Source organism: Hylobates moloch, unplaced genomic scaffold (genome assembly GCF_009828535.3).
Source record: "Hylobates moloch isolate HMO894 unplaced genomic scaffold, HMol_V3 SCAFFOLD_5, whole genome shotgun sequence".
In the NCBI taxonomy this organism is placed as follows: domain Eukaryota; kingdom Metazoa; phylum Chordata; class Mammalia; order Primates; family Hylobatidae; genus Hylobates; species Hylobates moloch.
The window spans coordinates 5676821-5691098 of record NW_026652280.1 but is presented as its reverse complement, the minus strand read 5'-3'; the positions used below and the strand labels follow the sequence as shown (position 1 = coordinate 5691098).

Sequence of the window (14278 nt, the reverse complement as noted above, 5' to 3'; positions counted from 1 at the left end):
CATAGAGAGAGACAGAGAGAGCATGTTGGGATTTTGATGGGAATTTCATTGAGTCTTACAATCTAAGAATATTGTATGTTTCTCCGCATATTACATATATATTATTTAATTTCTCTCAATAATAGTTTATAACTTTATGTATAGGGAAGTCTTTTATACTTCCTATACATAAATTACTTCAAAATGTATTAATTACATGAATTATTTTAAAATGTATTAACTTTCTAAGATATGGGAATTTTCTAGCTATCTTTTTCTTATGTGTTTCTGGCTTAAATACGTTATGACCCATCAGTCGGTTGCTTAGAAGTGTGTTTTAATCTCCCAACATGATGTGGATTTATCACTTTTCCTACTTTCAGATTTTGCTTTATGTATTCTGAGACCACAATATTATATACATGTAAATTTAGAATTGAGAGTTGTTTATCTTCCTGGTCAGGGGTCAACTCCTCCTACTGTTAGTTAGAGAAAAATTGTACAAAAACCTGACAATCTAGACACAAAGACCTACAGGCAAGGTCATCTCCTTAAAAGGGAGAGTGAGTGGACAAATGCCCATTGACATCTTTAAAATAGTATTAAAGTTTTGTCCAGACATAATATTTTTTAAAGTTGCTGGCCAAGTCTGAACCTAAAGAATCTGGAAGAAGATATGTTGTTACGTCATGCATATTTATTGAATATATTTGTGGAATACTTAAGATTTCCAGCCCATGTCTGTTTTAAAAATAGTTAATCAGAACAATGTGCTTGTTAAAATTTGCTTCATAAGTGTAAAATAACACTTAATTGGAAGTTATGGTTTTATATTGTTCCTTGCAATAAGAATTTATCCTACTCAATTCTATTGAGTGCTTTCTGCATGCCAGCTGCTTTTATGTGTATTATTTCATTTAAAATTGATCTTTGGATAAAGAATTCACTCAATTTTGCAGAAGAGGAGACCGAAGCTCAGAACATCCAAATAATTTAACCAAAGCCACACAGTTAAATGCATTGCAGAATTAGAATGGAAACCCAAGATTCTTAGTCCTGTAATTGGAAAAAGTTTGTATTTGTAGCTAAGAGCTCAAGCTCTAGGAACAGGCTGCCTGAATTTGAACCTCTTATTAATTGTATAATTTGGAAGAAGTTATTTGATCTCTGTGTGCCCCAGTTTCCTCAGTTGTAAAATAAGGCAGAGGCTAGCGGTGGTAATGATAAAACTTGTCACAGATTGGGTTCTCTAGGAGCTGATTCTGAGGTGGTCTAGTGCACATAATGTTTGTTAGGGACTGCCCTTGGAAACAATACCTGTGGAAGGCAGGGAGGAAGCAAGATTGGAGAAAGGGAGAAGTCAAAAACAAAGCAGACACCAGATGGCCCTGGCCACTCTTCTGAGGAGCTCTGAGACTAAAATGACCCATCAGAGTTGTTCTGTACTGGCCCAGAGAGCCAGGCCTTTATAACCCTTTCTGTATCTGTCATTGGATTTGGGCCACCCTGAGACAGGCATATCCTTGAGCATTGGCCCTCTGTAACCAAAGCAATCCCTAAAGGAATTTCTGCTGACAGCACTCCACCAGAGGCAGTAAGTCCTTCCTTTGAAGGCGGTCATGTCTTTCGCAGTACTTACTTCATAGGAGTTTTTAGGACTAAATGAGATAATACATAGAAAAGTTTCTTGGTGAGCTCTCAGTAAGTTGTTATTACTAGACCATATACATGTTAACTCTAAGATTCATGCAGTGTAAAAGGCATAAATTTTAAAAATGGGAAATAAGTTGATCAGACTAGATAAAACTCAGCCAGCTTAAAAAAATTAGGAATGCTTAGTCAAACTTGTTTGTTTTTTTAACATATAGAGAATGTTAAAGATACATAAAGGAAATTAGTATAATCACCTCTCATGTGCTTCTCATCTAGTTTCCCCTTGACATATTTTTGGATAGGGAGTAAACTGGGGGATTTTAGAACCAATCCCAGATATAGTGTTTTACCTGTAAAGACTATGGTATACATTCTCTTTCATTTAAAAATATTTTTATATAACCCCTATGTTATTATTACACCTAACAGAATTAACAATAGTTTCTTAATATCTATTAAGTACTAGTTCACACTGAAGTTCCCCATTTATCTCACACAGACTTATTTTTAGGAGTTTTGTTTAAATCAGAATCCGAAAAAAGGTCCACATAATTTTAGGTATGTCTCTTAAATCTCTTTATTCTGTAACATCTCAAACTCTCTCCCCTTTTATTTAGGCCAGTTATTTGCTAGAAAACTAGATTGTTTTCTCTGGAGAATGTCCCATATTCTGAACTTGACTACTTCCTTGTTGTGTCATGTCACTTAAAGAAAATATTCTTCAAAAACCCATATGTCCTATAAACCTGTGGTTATATCTAAGCTTGATTGAATCCTGATTCAACTTGAAACAAGAAATACACTGATGTGGTGCAACGCACTTAACCAAATTTCAATCGATGAAACACTTTGGATTAGTCATCTTTGTCATTTCTCGAGTTTCATTTTCATTTAATTATTACTTTAACATAAAGCTTCTGTGAGATATTCATTCATATCTAAGTTCAAGCTTTTGGCCTTCTTCTATAATGTTACATTAATGTATAAAGTTACATAAGTTGTATATAAATTCTAGAAATTAAAATTCAACCAAGTTGCATTTGTCAATGACACTTGGCAGAACAATGATAATGATATAATAAAGCGTATGTTTTTTTGTCGGCTTGTGACTTCACAAGGCTGTAGTTTGTTGACTATGAAGTATATGTAAGTTTGTGAATTATTTATCATCTCATCTGCTGTTTACATAGGCGCTTTTGTAGTCTTTTTATAAATTTGCATATAAACCTAGAGGTTTCCCCCTTTGAGCTATTTACTTTATCTTAAAAATTGAAAGAATGAGTAAATAATATATTGACAGTCTAGGCTAGGGAGCAAAAGAAACTTCTGGAAATTATGTTCACCATATGTATATTTCCAAAAGACAGCAGAAGAAGAAACAGTGTGTGAATATGAACATATTTCATATACCACACATTCTAGTACAGTTTTGTGTTTGAATACAAATAACTTATATGAATCTGCCTATGAGTTTTCTTTTATCTCAAGTAGTAGATATGTTTTTTAAGTGTTACTACAGTTTATAGAACCCAAGGGTCCAAACAGTGGGTGTTCTTTGCTTTTCTATAATTCATTTTAACTTAATTCTTTAACATTTTTTTCATCAAATGGAAAAAAGTTCAATCTGGACACTTCAAGGTGACTCAGTCCCTTATGACAAAACACCTCTTTAAGGTAGAAATGTTCTTCAATCCAGTTTAAGAACCCTTCTTCTCACAATAGCATCTGTGCAGAGAAACCTTGCATAGGATGAGGGCAGTGGTATGTGGTGAAGTGCATTGGTATGTTTGCCTAGTATGCTCTATAGCAGGTGTCCCCAGCCCCCAGGTCATGGACCTACCAGTCCATGGCTTGTTAGGAACCAGGCCACACAGGAGGAGGTGAGTAGCAGGAGAGCGAGCAAGCATTACCGCCTGAGCTCTGCCTCCTGTCAGATCAGCAGCGGCATTAGATTCTTATAGGAGCACAAACCCTATTGTGAACTGCGTGCACGAGGGATCTAGGTTGTATGCTCCTTATGAGAATCGAATGCCTGATGATCTGAGATGGAACAGTTTCATTTCAGAACCATCCCCCCCACCACCCCGGTCCATGGAAAAATTGTCTTCCACAAAACTGGTCCCTGGTGCCAAAAAGGTTGAGGACTACTCCTCTATAGCAAGAGAATGGTGCCCTACATTCTGCTCCCCCACACTTAAGCTGCTAACTCTGTAACTGAAAATCAAAGGCATTCATAATTAAGCATTTCTGCAAAAACAGCAGAAGTGTGGCTTGACCTTACTTCTGCTTCCAAATATTTTATGAGTGCATCTGATTGGCTGGTTATAAATCACATCCAAACCTAGCTGCAAAAGATGAAATATAAATTTTAGATTTCCAGGCTTTAGTCTGTGTAGGAGCACTAGGAGGAGGGTGGAATAGAGGTTGAACACCAGTCCATCCTATCCATTGCAGTCACAGCACAGAGATTGGCTGTGGGGAGTGTGGGGGTAGGAGGCCTTCACACCTTCACTTCTTGACCTGGGTTTATTTGATGGTGATGGTCTCTGCTCATATGGTATCTCAACAGAGATAGTATATGAGGTTTTATCAGTTACTTTTTAGCTTCACCCTATCTCCCTTGTACAGGGAGTCTTCAGAAAAACAGCTCCCTCCTCTCTCTATTCTCTACAGAAGTGTATATCCAACGCTGTTACGGGTTGAATTGTGTACCCCTCAGATACATACACTGAAATCCTAACCCCCAGTTCCTTAGGATGTGACCTTATTTGACATGGGGTCACTGCAGATATAGTTAGTTAAAATGAAGTTATACTGTAGTAGGGTGGGCCCCTAATCCAATATGACTAGTGTTCTTATGAAAAGGGGCAGTTGGATACACACACACATAGAGGAAGAACACCATGTGAAGGTGAAGATGGGCATCTACAAGCCGAGAAAACAGGCCCAGAACAGACCCTTTCCTCCTGGCCCTCTGAAGGAACCAGCCCTGCCAACACCTTGGTTTCAGACTTTAAGGCTCTAAAACTGAGATAATATGTTTCTGTTGTGTAGGCCATCCAGTGTGTAGCACTTTGTACCACATTGCCCTAGCAAACTAATACAAACCCCTTCTTGATGCATGCTTTTTCACTCAGCTGAGCAATGTCAAGGGGCAGTAAGCCAGTAATTCTTCCTTGGTTAACTTCTGTATTTCTTCATTCAGGGTCATGAAACTTAGCTGGGTTTTCTTTGTACCCCTTGAAAATAATGGGCAAATTAAGAAGGATGTGCTATGCTCTGAATGTGTTTCTCCAAAATTTAAATGTTGAAACCTTAACTCCCAAGGCGATGATATTAGGAGGTAGGGTCTTTGGGAGGTGATTAGGTCATGGGGATAGAGCTGTGCTGAACAGGATTAGTGCTCTTACTTAAAAGGCCCAAGAGAGATTTGCCTTGATCTTGGACTTCCCAGCCTCCAAAACTGTTGCTTATAAACTACCTACTTTGTTATAGCAGCCAAAACAAAGACAGTGTGTCTTCTTGCCCTGGTGGCATGGGTAAGCCTCCAGCTGAAGTAATCTCCAGATAAGAAATGAATCCCAATCACCTATTTTCACCATTGCCCCCAAATCTCACTCAATATTTTCTTGGGGACTTTCTATTTTTCCCAAGAATAGTCAACATGGAAGGAGGAGTATTGTTCTCTATAATGACTTTCTATTATGTCAACTTAAGTATTATGGAACTAAGTTTCCTGGAATTTCCTTCTCCACATCATTTTGGTCATGGGACAATACTCCTCCCATTGAGGTATGGGTCTTGTTCTGTTGAGTCTGGATGTCCCTATGACAGAGTGATGCAACATACCCTGAGGCTAGGTCTTTAGGAGAAACAGCTTCCACCTGGTCTTTAGGGGACATTTGTTCTTGGAACCCAATCTGTGAGAGATCCCCAGCACAGGAAGAGACTGCCTGTCAGCATTCCAGCCAACAGCCAGCATCACGCATCACATGTGAAAGAGGAAGTGACTCCAATGTGACTCCAGCTGCAGAGTATCTAACCACACAGCATGAGAGACGCCAAACTAAGCCAAGCCAACCCCCAGAATAGTGAGAGATGATAACATAATTATTGGTTTTAAGCAACTAAATGTTGGTGTGATTTGTTTGTGCCTAATAGATAATTGGATTAGTCTCTTACTTGTGCCTATTTCCAACTCTGATTTCCCAAAATCTTTCCTATTCTTTTCTCAACCTAATTCAACAATGGAACCTCCAGTAGTGGAGAGAAAAACCAGTCATTCAAGTTTGCATATTATTCGTAGCCGTTTTAAAATGTTTATTTCAAGCTGTGAACCTGTGTTTTGATGGGGAAAGTGAGAAAAGAACTTGGTGTTCAGTGTTTCGGGTTATTGCCACCTATCACTCTTTTACAGACAACAGGACAAGATATGTACTTTAAAAGACAATACTTCCACCAAGAGATGAGTAGATAAAATATGCTATATATGTACAGTGGAATAGTCAGTCATTAAAAGGAATAAGTCCTGACTCATGTTGCAATATAGATGAACCTTGAAAACGTTATGCTAAATGAAATAAGCCAGACACAAAAAGACAAATATTGTATGATTCCACTTACGTGTGGTACCTAGAATGGGCAAATTCATAGAATAGAAAGTAAAATAGAGGTTACCAGGGGCTAGAAGGAAGAGGAAACAGGAAATTACTATTTACAGAGTACAAAGTTTCTGTTTGGAATGAAAAAAAATTTTTGGAAATAGTGTTGATGGTTATATAACACAGTACAGTGGTAAATGTACTTAAAGCCACTGAATTGTTCTCTTAAAAATGGTTAAAATGGTACATTTTATATTATTTATGTGTATGTGTGTGTGTATCCACAGTTCATCTTTAAAAGACTGTAAATGCTTGGCTCTTTTTAATGTATCTGACAAATTTCTTTGACAAATACTTGTTGAATTGCTACCAGGTACCAGGCACTGTGGTAGGCAGTGAAAAAATAAACATGATTAAGACACAGATAGTGCCTTCCCTGTAGTCAAAATCCCACTTACTCCTAAAGGCCTAGTGTAGATGCAGCCACCTCTTCATTAATTTCTTTCAACAAGGATTTTTAGTAACTGTGAAGGATATAAGAGAAAGTAAGTCATGGTTCTTACCCTCCAAGAATCTAGTACCTACTTAGGAAGATAGAACATGTGCAGTAAAAGATAAGACAGCTTACCTTGTACTTTTTTTTTGTGACAAATATTATTTAATTGATAGCAGATCCTTGGAGAGTTGACAGAAAAACAGTCACTCTGTGGTAGATTGATGGGTGGGAGAAGGTGGGACTTTGAGTATCTAAAGGAGGCCATACCTTGTTCAGTGAGCAAGACAGCAGCATGAGCATGTTTGGAGGACAATGGGTAGCTGTGTGAATGGTTTTTATAGTAGATTCATATGAAATGTAGTATATACCTTTATCTTAAGATAGTATCTTGGATAGTATCTAAAGGAGGATACAAACCATAAGAAATGTACACATTTCCATCAGAAGGCTCATTTTTATTTTGTTTTTCTTTACCTGTTCTGTAAATCATAGTGTTGCTTTATATTCTTATTTGGATGATACTTTATATTTTATTTCTTTTCCATTAAGGACATTATTAACATTTAAAATTTTTTTTTAATCTCTATCCTTTCAGGAACACAAAGTCAAGCCACCCAATTTGACCACTAAAAAAGTGTTTAGGGCATCTCTGACTCAAGCCACTTCCAGAAAGCCCGCCTGTGCTAAAAGTCTTCTACCATGTTCAGTAGCAGTGGACCACAAGGTGGAGCTTTCAGTCAGCCAGCCAACATCAAGCATTTTCTCAGCTTTGCATCTCCAGCCAGAGTCTGTTCAGGGTAGAAAGAAATCCCTGTCTATCAGGGCTCCACAAGTACATTCGGAAGTATTAATGCCCAACAGAGGAAATACTCAAGTTCAGCCCACAAATCTTAGCTCCCAAAGCAACATCACCCCTAAGTTTGTACCAGTTTTCAAAAATAGATTGTTACAGATGAACAAAAATACTTCAGTACTTGGCAGCCCAAAAAGAAAACAGCATGTTGTGACACAGTCTAAATTGTTTTCACTCAAAACTAGTATGATCCAGCATGACAAACTGAATTTAGGTCCAGCTATAAAAAACCAATATAATAGGAACATTCAGATGCAGGCTGCTAACAATTTAAATCAGGAGAATTCCAGACCTCTGCAAGAAAAAAATACAGAGTCTTCTGAAAATATGACAAAATTTCCCTCTTCTAAAGGAAAATCGACTGTGAGTTTAAACAAAAATAAGCAACTATCTAATAGTGCAGTATTTGTGGTGTCAAATAACAATTTAGGGGTGGTAAAAAGTGCTGTTGACTTCCAAATGAAAGGAAAAGAAAATTTAATAGGCAAATGTATAACACAAATTTTAGGGAAAAGCCATGGGTCACTAAAACTGAAAAGACAGCCACACATTTTTGAATCAGATGGAGAAACCGAAGTTCCCCGACTGCTACAGCAGCAATCAGAAAATCAAGCTAAAGAAGTTGGTACAAGTGACCACAGGTTGATAGTAAGCAAAATAGCCCACAGGCCTAAAAGAAAATTATGTCCAGAGACTTCCAAAACTTCAAAGAAGCATCATTCCAATACTCTGCACTATGGCCAATCCAGTTCTTCTGAGAAGCAGGTAAAAAAAAAAAAAATTAATCTGGCACTACTTATCATATGCTAGACCTTTAAAACCCCTAAATAAGGATTTAAATGATTTCCCCAAGATCATTTAGAACCATGCTAATTAATAAACAGAATATCTACCCTAGAGCAACTGTAAGTATATGCAGTTAATTTGTAACAAAATGTGATTCTTCAATCTAATACAGATACTTGACTCAGATAAATCAAAACCTAAGAAATCTCTCATCATTCCTAATGCTTAGAACATGGACCTGAAAGAAGGAAATGTCTACCAGGTAACTGAAGTGATAGCTTTTGATTTGTTTTTACATTATCTGAATTGGGATTGCCAAGTTTAGGGGTCCCCAACCTCTTGGTAAAAAGCAGCTACTTTTAAATTCTTTGAAACCGTAAAATCAGCAAGGAAATAGGACATGGTGGGAACAGTTCACTCCTTGAATAAGGACCATACACAGCAGCTGTTTTGTAATGACTCCAAAGAGGGATGGGTGCAAATGGTCCACTGTGGGCTCCCCCTCACTCTGTTCTGGGGATCCTTGCAGACTAGGAAGAGCTCACACAGCAGCAGCAGACTATCTAAAAATAGAAGATTTGAACAGCTACTACAATATCCACTTTTTGGGAAACCTACCCAAGATAATAAACCTTAAATGATGTTTCAAAGGTTAATCATTTAGTTAAAATTTATTCCAAAAGTGCTACAGTGCTGGCTATGTTTAAACTTGATACTCAGTTAACAATGCCGAGTTCATGGCACTGAATTTACAACATGATACATCTGGAAATTACATTTTATTTTGTTCTGCCATCTGTTCTATTCTAAGAACAAACATATTACTAAAATACCCACAAGTTATTTTTTTACATAGAACTATTGGAATACTTTCAATTCAGATTCTTTAAGAACCAACTAGAAAACATTTTCTTTTCCAACTGCTATTTCTTCCTATAACTAAGAATTTTCAGCCTGATTTTAATTAACCAAAAAGTATTTGAGTCTATTCCTATATACGTTATGATGTTGTATTTTATGTACTTTTTGACATCTTAACATTTTAATGCACTCAGTAGGTGACTGAGGGAAAAATGCATGTGCCTTTAAGATGTTGCTTGCATTTTTAGAAATAAATGAAATCTATTCTAGGTTTCATATTGTTTTAGAAATACAGCACTTTCCCACTTTGAACTACTTAAGTCCTGACACAATTTTTAAAATTAAAAAGTCATCCAGGAGTGGAGGCTTACACCTGTAATTCCTACACTTTGGGAGGCTGAGGCAGGCGGATTGCTTGAGCTCAAGAGTTCCAGACCAGCCTGGGCAACATGGGTGAGACCCTGTCTCCACAAAAAATATAAAAAAATTAGGGCCAGGCACGATGGCTCACGCCTGTAATTCCAGCATTTTGGGAGGCTGAGGCAGGTGGATCACCTAAGATCAGGAGTTTGATACCAGCTTGGGCAACATGGCAAAACCCCTTCTCTACTAAAAGTACAAAAAATTAGCCGGACGTGCTACTCGGGAGGCTGAGGCAGAAGAATCACTTGAACCCGGGAAGTGGAAGGTTGCAGTGAGCCGAGATCACGCCATTGCAGTCCAGCCTGGGTGACAGTGAGACTCCATCCCCCGCCAGAAATATTAGCTGGGCATGGTGGTGCATGCCTATAGTCCCAGCTACTTTGGGGGCTGAGGTGGGAGGATTGCTTGAGCCTGGGAGGTGGAGGTTGCAGTGAACTGTGTTTGCCACTGCACTCCAGCCTGAAAGACAAAGTGAGACCCTGTCTCAAAGTCAATAAATGTTAAATTTTAAAAATAATTTCATCAGGTAGAAAGAATAACATGAGAAAATTTTTAATATTTAATTTGTATAAATTTGTGGGGTACAAGTGAAACTTTGTTACATGCATGTATTGTAGTGGTAAAGTCAGGGCTTTTAGTGTATTCATCATTGGAATAATGTACATTGTACCTGATTAAGTAATTTCTCATCATTCACCCCCCTCCCACCCCCTACTCTTCTGTCTATCATTCTGCACTGTATGTCCACGTGTATACATTATTTAGTTCCTAATAACAGGAATCATTATAGAAAATAATTTCCCCTAAATACAAAATCAATACATACTCCTGTACTTGAGTAGTACAGAGCAGTTTTCAAGAAAAAAGTAAAAAACCATCTGTAATTTCTCTTTGCAGAGATGATCATTCTGAATATAGGATGAACACTCTTCCAGATGTCTTTCACACTCCTGTGACCATGAAATCAGCTCTGCTTACTGCTGTGGAACCTCCTTCTTCACTCGACAGTTTCTTTTTATTGTTTGCATAGCATTTTGTTGTATGTGGGTTTCTGTATTTAACTAGTCCCCTATTGATAGACACTTCAGTTCTTCCCAACTTTTCACTGTTACAACGTCATGTAAATAGTCTCCTGCAGATCTTTGCAAAATATCCAATGATCTTATACAGTCGTTTTGATAGTTGAAAATATCTTTATTTTGCCCTTATTGAAATTTTCAAACCACATAAAGCACAGATAAGAGTATGAAGAACCTCTAAGTACCTATCACCCAGATCTACCAGCTATTAATATTTTGTCACTGTTTCATCTGTTCCTCACAGACATGCTTTTTTTTGCTATAATCTTTTAAAGCAAATTCAAGACATCATATAATTTTACCCATAAACACCAAAGTGTATATATTTCTAACATAAGATACAGTATATTTTTTAAGAAAAAAAGAATGTGTATATATATTATATTTTGGGGATCTCTACTATATCTCTGCAGGCTCACTAAATTTCTCTTTTGCTTTTATATGCAAACTAACAGGAGGCCCTGAATAAATGTAAAACGTATTTCTCAACAAAACTGGAGCCTTTATTGGGGTGGAGATTTCTGTGTCCACCAGTACTCATTAGCACCTTCTGTGTGCCAGGCAGTGGGGAAAACACTGTGTCCGCTGCAGAAATGGATGAGAGAGCCATGGCCTGAGCCCCTGAGTGCTGGTGGTCTAGTCTCAAGCAAATTCATTCTGGGTTCCCAGCACAGACTTAGGGATATATATGTATTAAAGCATATGTCCAGAATGACCTTCTAGTCCATATTACAAATAAATTATCTAACATTTGAAAAAAAGAGAAACAGAAGTGGAGCTTCTCAGACAGTGAATATTATTCTGGCTTTCAAACATTTTATATGTTTGATATACAAAATATTATATAATTGTAGTAAGATATTTAAAAGAAACCAAAATCTTCATTGGCTGTTCCACTGAAACAATAATTACATAAAAATAACCACTAGAGATCCAAGTATAAGTTGAACTCTGATTTTGTAAATGTGATTTATTGTCTCCACCACTTCACTAAACCATTGCAATTAAAAGCAAAAGTAAACACAAACTCTCCTTCAAACATTAAATGTAACTCCTGCTCCTGAAATTATGTTTAGTTAATTAATTTGCTATATACCTTTATTGTAAGCATTTCTGTTTTCCAGAATTATCTCTATTTCCCAATTATTTTACCATTTTCATAAGGATAAGCATTTTGTCTGAAGCCCATTTTGAGTGTGCTTTTCTCATTCCAAAGTTTGTATTATAGATATCTAGTAGACTGTTATAAAGAGTGGTATGTCATTTTGTTTATGAGGCTATGGTGAAAATAACGTTAGTAAATATGCATTTTGGATGAGCACAGTCATCCACAGCATGTAATCATTCCTAAAACCAGCCTTCCTCACTGTTCCATACATTCCCAGGCCACCTTCCTGCTACTGCCCAGTCACTATGCCTCAGGTAATGGACACTTACTTTATTATTACACTGAGCAAAATAATGAAAACCATACATCCACTGTTGAAGTGGCATTAACATCTTCCAGTTCTTTATATAAATAATCTTTTTTTAATTTTTTTTTTTTTTTTTTTTTTTTGAGACGGAGTCTTGCTCTGCCGCCCAGGCTGGAGTGCAGTGGTGCAATCTCGGCTCACTGCAAGCTCCGCCTCCCGGGTTCACGCCATTCTCCTGCCTCAGCCTCTCCGAGTAGCTGGGACTACAGGCGCCCGCCACCACGCCCGGCTAATTTTTTGTATTTTTAGTACAGACGGAGTTTCACCGTGGTCTCGATCTCCTGACCTCGGGATCCGCCCGCCTCGGCCTCCCAAAGTGCTGGGATTACAAGCGTGAGCCACCGCGCCCGGCCTATATAAATAATCTTGATAGCCCCTCCTATACTCCATTAGTGTCTAAAATGTAGAATATATAGTATAGTACTTGAGTTAGATCAATGTTAACTTACATGGCAAAACCTGCCATGTTAATACTAGTGTATTTTTTTTGTATAAAGTAGGTTTTATTTTTATCTTACAATATTTATCCTAATGAAAGTTATAAAAATATATGCATATATGTATATGTGAGATTTAATATAGATAGGTATATAGACTGTTGATTTCATATTTCATGTTCCAAGAAGAGGTTCTAGATCAAATTTCTGTGTTCAGAATCATCAGAGAAATCAATTAAGATTTTGGTTAATTTTAAACATTGCAATTTTTGAAAGCCAAGATAATTCCAAATCTAATTAGGGAAAGCTACATTTTACTTCTTTGTGTAAGTTATTGGTGATTTATATGCAGTATGGACCACCCTCCCCCCAGAAATTATTCTTATATTCCAATTATGCATTAGTTTTAGAACCATTTTAATTTTAAAACCATAAGCAAATAATTTTATGTTTGCCTATGTCCAGGAGCTAAAGAAATCAGCGATTACTTTAAAAAATCTATGGCAATGTCAAAATAAATGCCAAGAATCATATTTCTAGGAATGCAAAAGTGCTTCTCATATACTCATATATTAGGTTTCACAGTATTGGTTGCTTACTATATTTGTTTTTATTTTTATTATATATCATAATTACACGTTTTTATTTGCATTTGTTGCTTACTGTAGTAAAAAGGTAAAAAAAAAAAAATGGACTTGTTAATGATTAGCTTTTATTTCACTAGCCAGTTGACCAATTTTGCTCTGTTTTCAAATTCCATATGATGGGGTATTATGCTGAAACTGCTAATATATTGGGTATTTATTGATACTTAGGAATAGTCAGTATTTATAAATATTTAAGAATGTCATGGTCCTTATGTTTTGATGTTTAAAATGTTCACGTTGTTGTATGCTACATAGTGTCTTACTCAAAATTGAAAATAATAAAGGTATTTCTAATAGATGTAGTTTTCATATGTCAGAGTGACTGTAAAGGAATGGAAAGGCTTAGATAAATTACAGATTTCTTTCCCTCTGTGGTTCCATTTCTTCACATGCATTTGCTGCTGGACCCGTGTAAACTACCTTAGGTCGTTAGCACTTCATAGAACTTTTATTCTCAAAAGTCCTTCATTCTTTCATTTGACACATATTTTAGTATTTGCTATGTGCAACCATTACTGTAGATACTTGCAATATATCTGTGAACACTGAAATTACATTCTAGCAGGCAGACACAGATGATAAGCATAAGTAATTAAATTATATAATGCATTAGAAAATGGCAAGTACAGTGGAAAAATAAACAGAGCAAGGTAAGAGAAATAGTAAGGGTAGGCTTCCTTGAGCAGAGACTTGAATGAGGAGAGCACATGGAGTTGTCATCTGAAGGATATGCTTCCCAGGCATAAGGAACAACCTGTGTGTTTGTTTGCAAAATGTTTCAGGGGGAGCCCAGGCTAGAGTAAAAGGAGCAGAGAGGAGGATTCGCTTTACCCTGACTGAAATGGGGTTGAGGCCAAAGAAGTGAAGTGATCTGACTTAGGTTTCAAGAGGACCTTTCTGGCTGCTGTGTTATGAATAGACTTGGGGTGGGGGGGGGTGTGAGAAGAAACAGGGACACCAGTTAAGAATCCAAGAAGTGGCTGGGTGC

General features: G+C 37.0%; 1 protein-coding gene across 1 annotated transcript in view; it reads left to right on the top strand.

Annotated features, from left to right (window-relative positions):
• The window catches only part of CUNH18orf63 (chromosome unknown C18orf63 homolog), a 37176-nt gene extending 25392 nt beyond the window's left edge, over positions 1-11784 (top strand). The window contains exons 10-12 of the mRNA XM_032151673.2: positions 7325-8347; positions 8541-8630; positions 10550-11784. Coding sequence (XP_032007564.2) covers positions 7325-8347; positions 8541-8597 — 1080 coding nt within the window. The 3' untranslated portion in view covers positions 8598-8630; positions 10550-11784. The remainder of the gene's footprint in view (positions 1-7324; positions 8348-8540; positions 8631-10549) is intronic.
• Positions 11785-14278: the final 2494 nt, after the last annotated feature.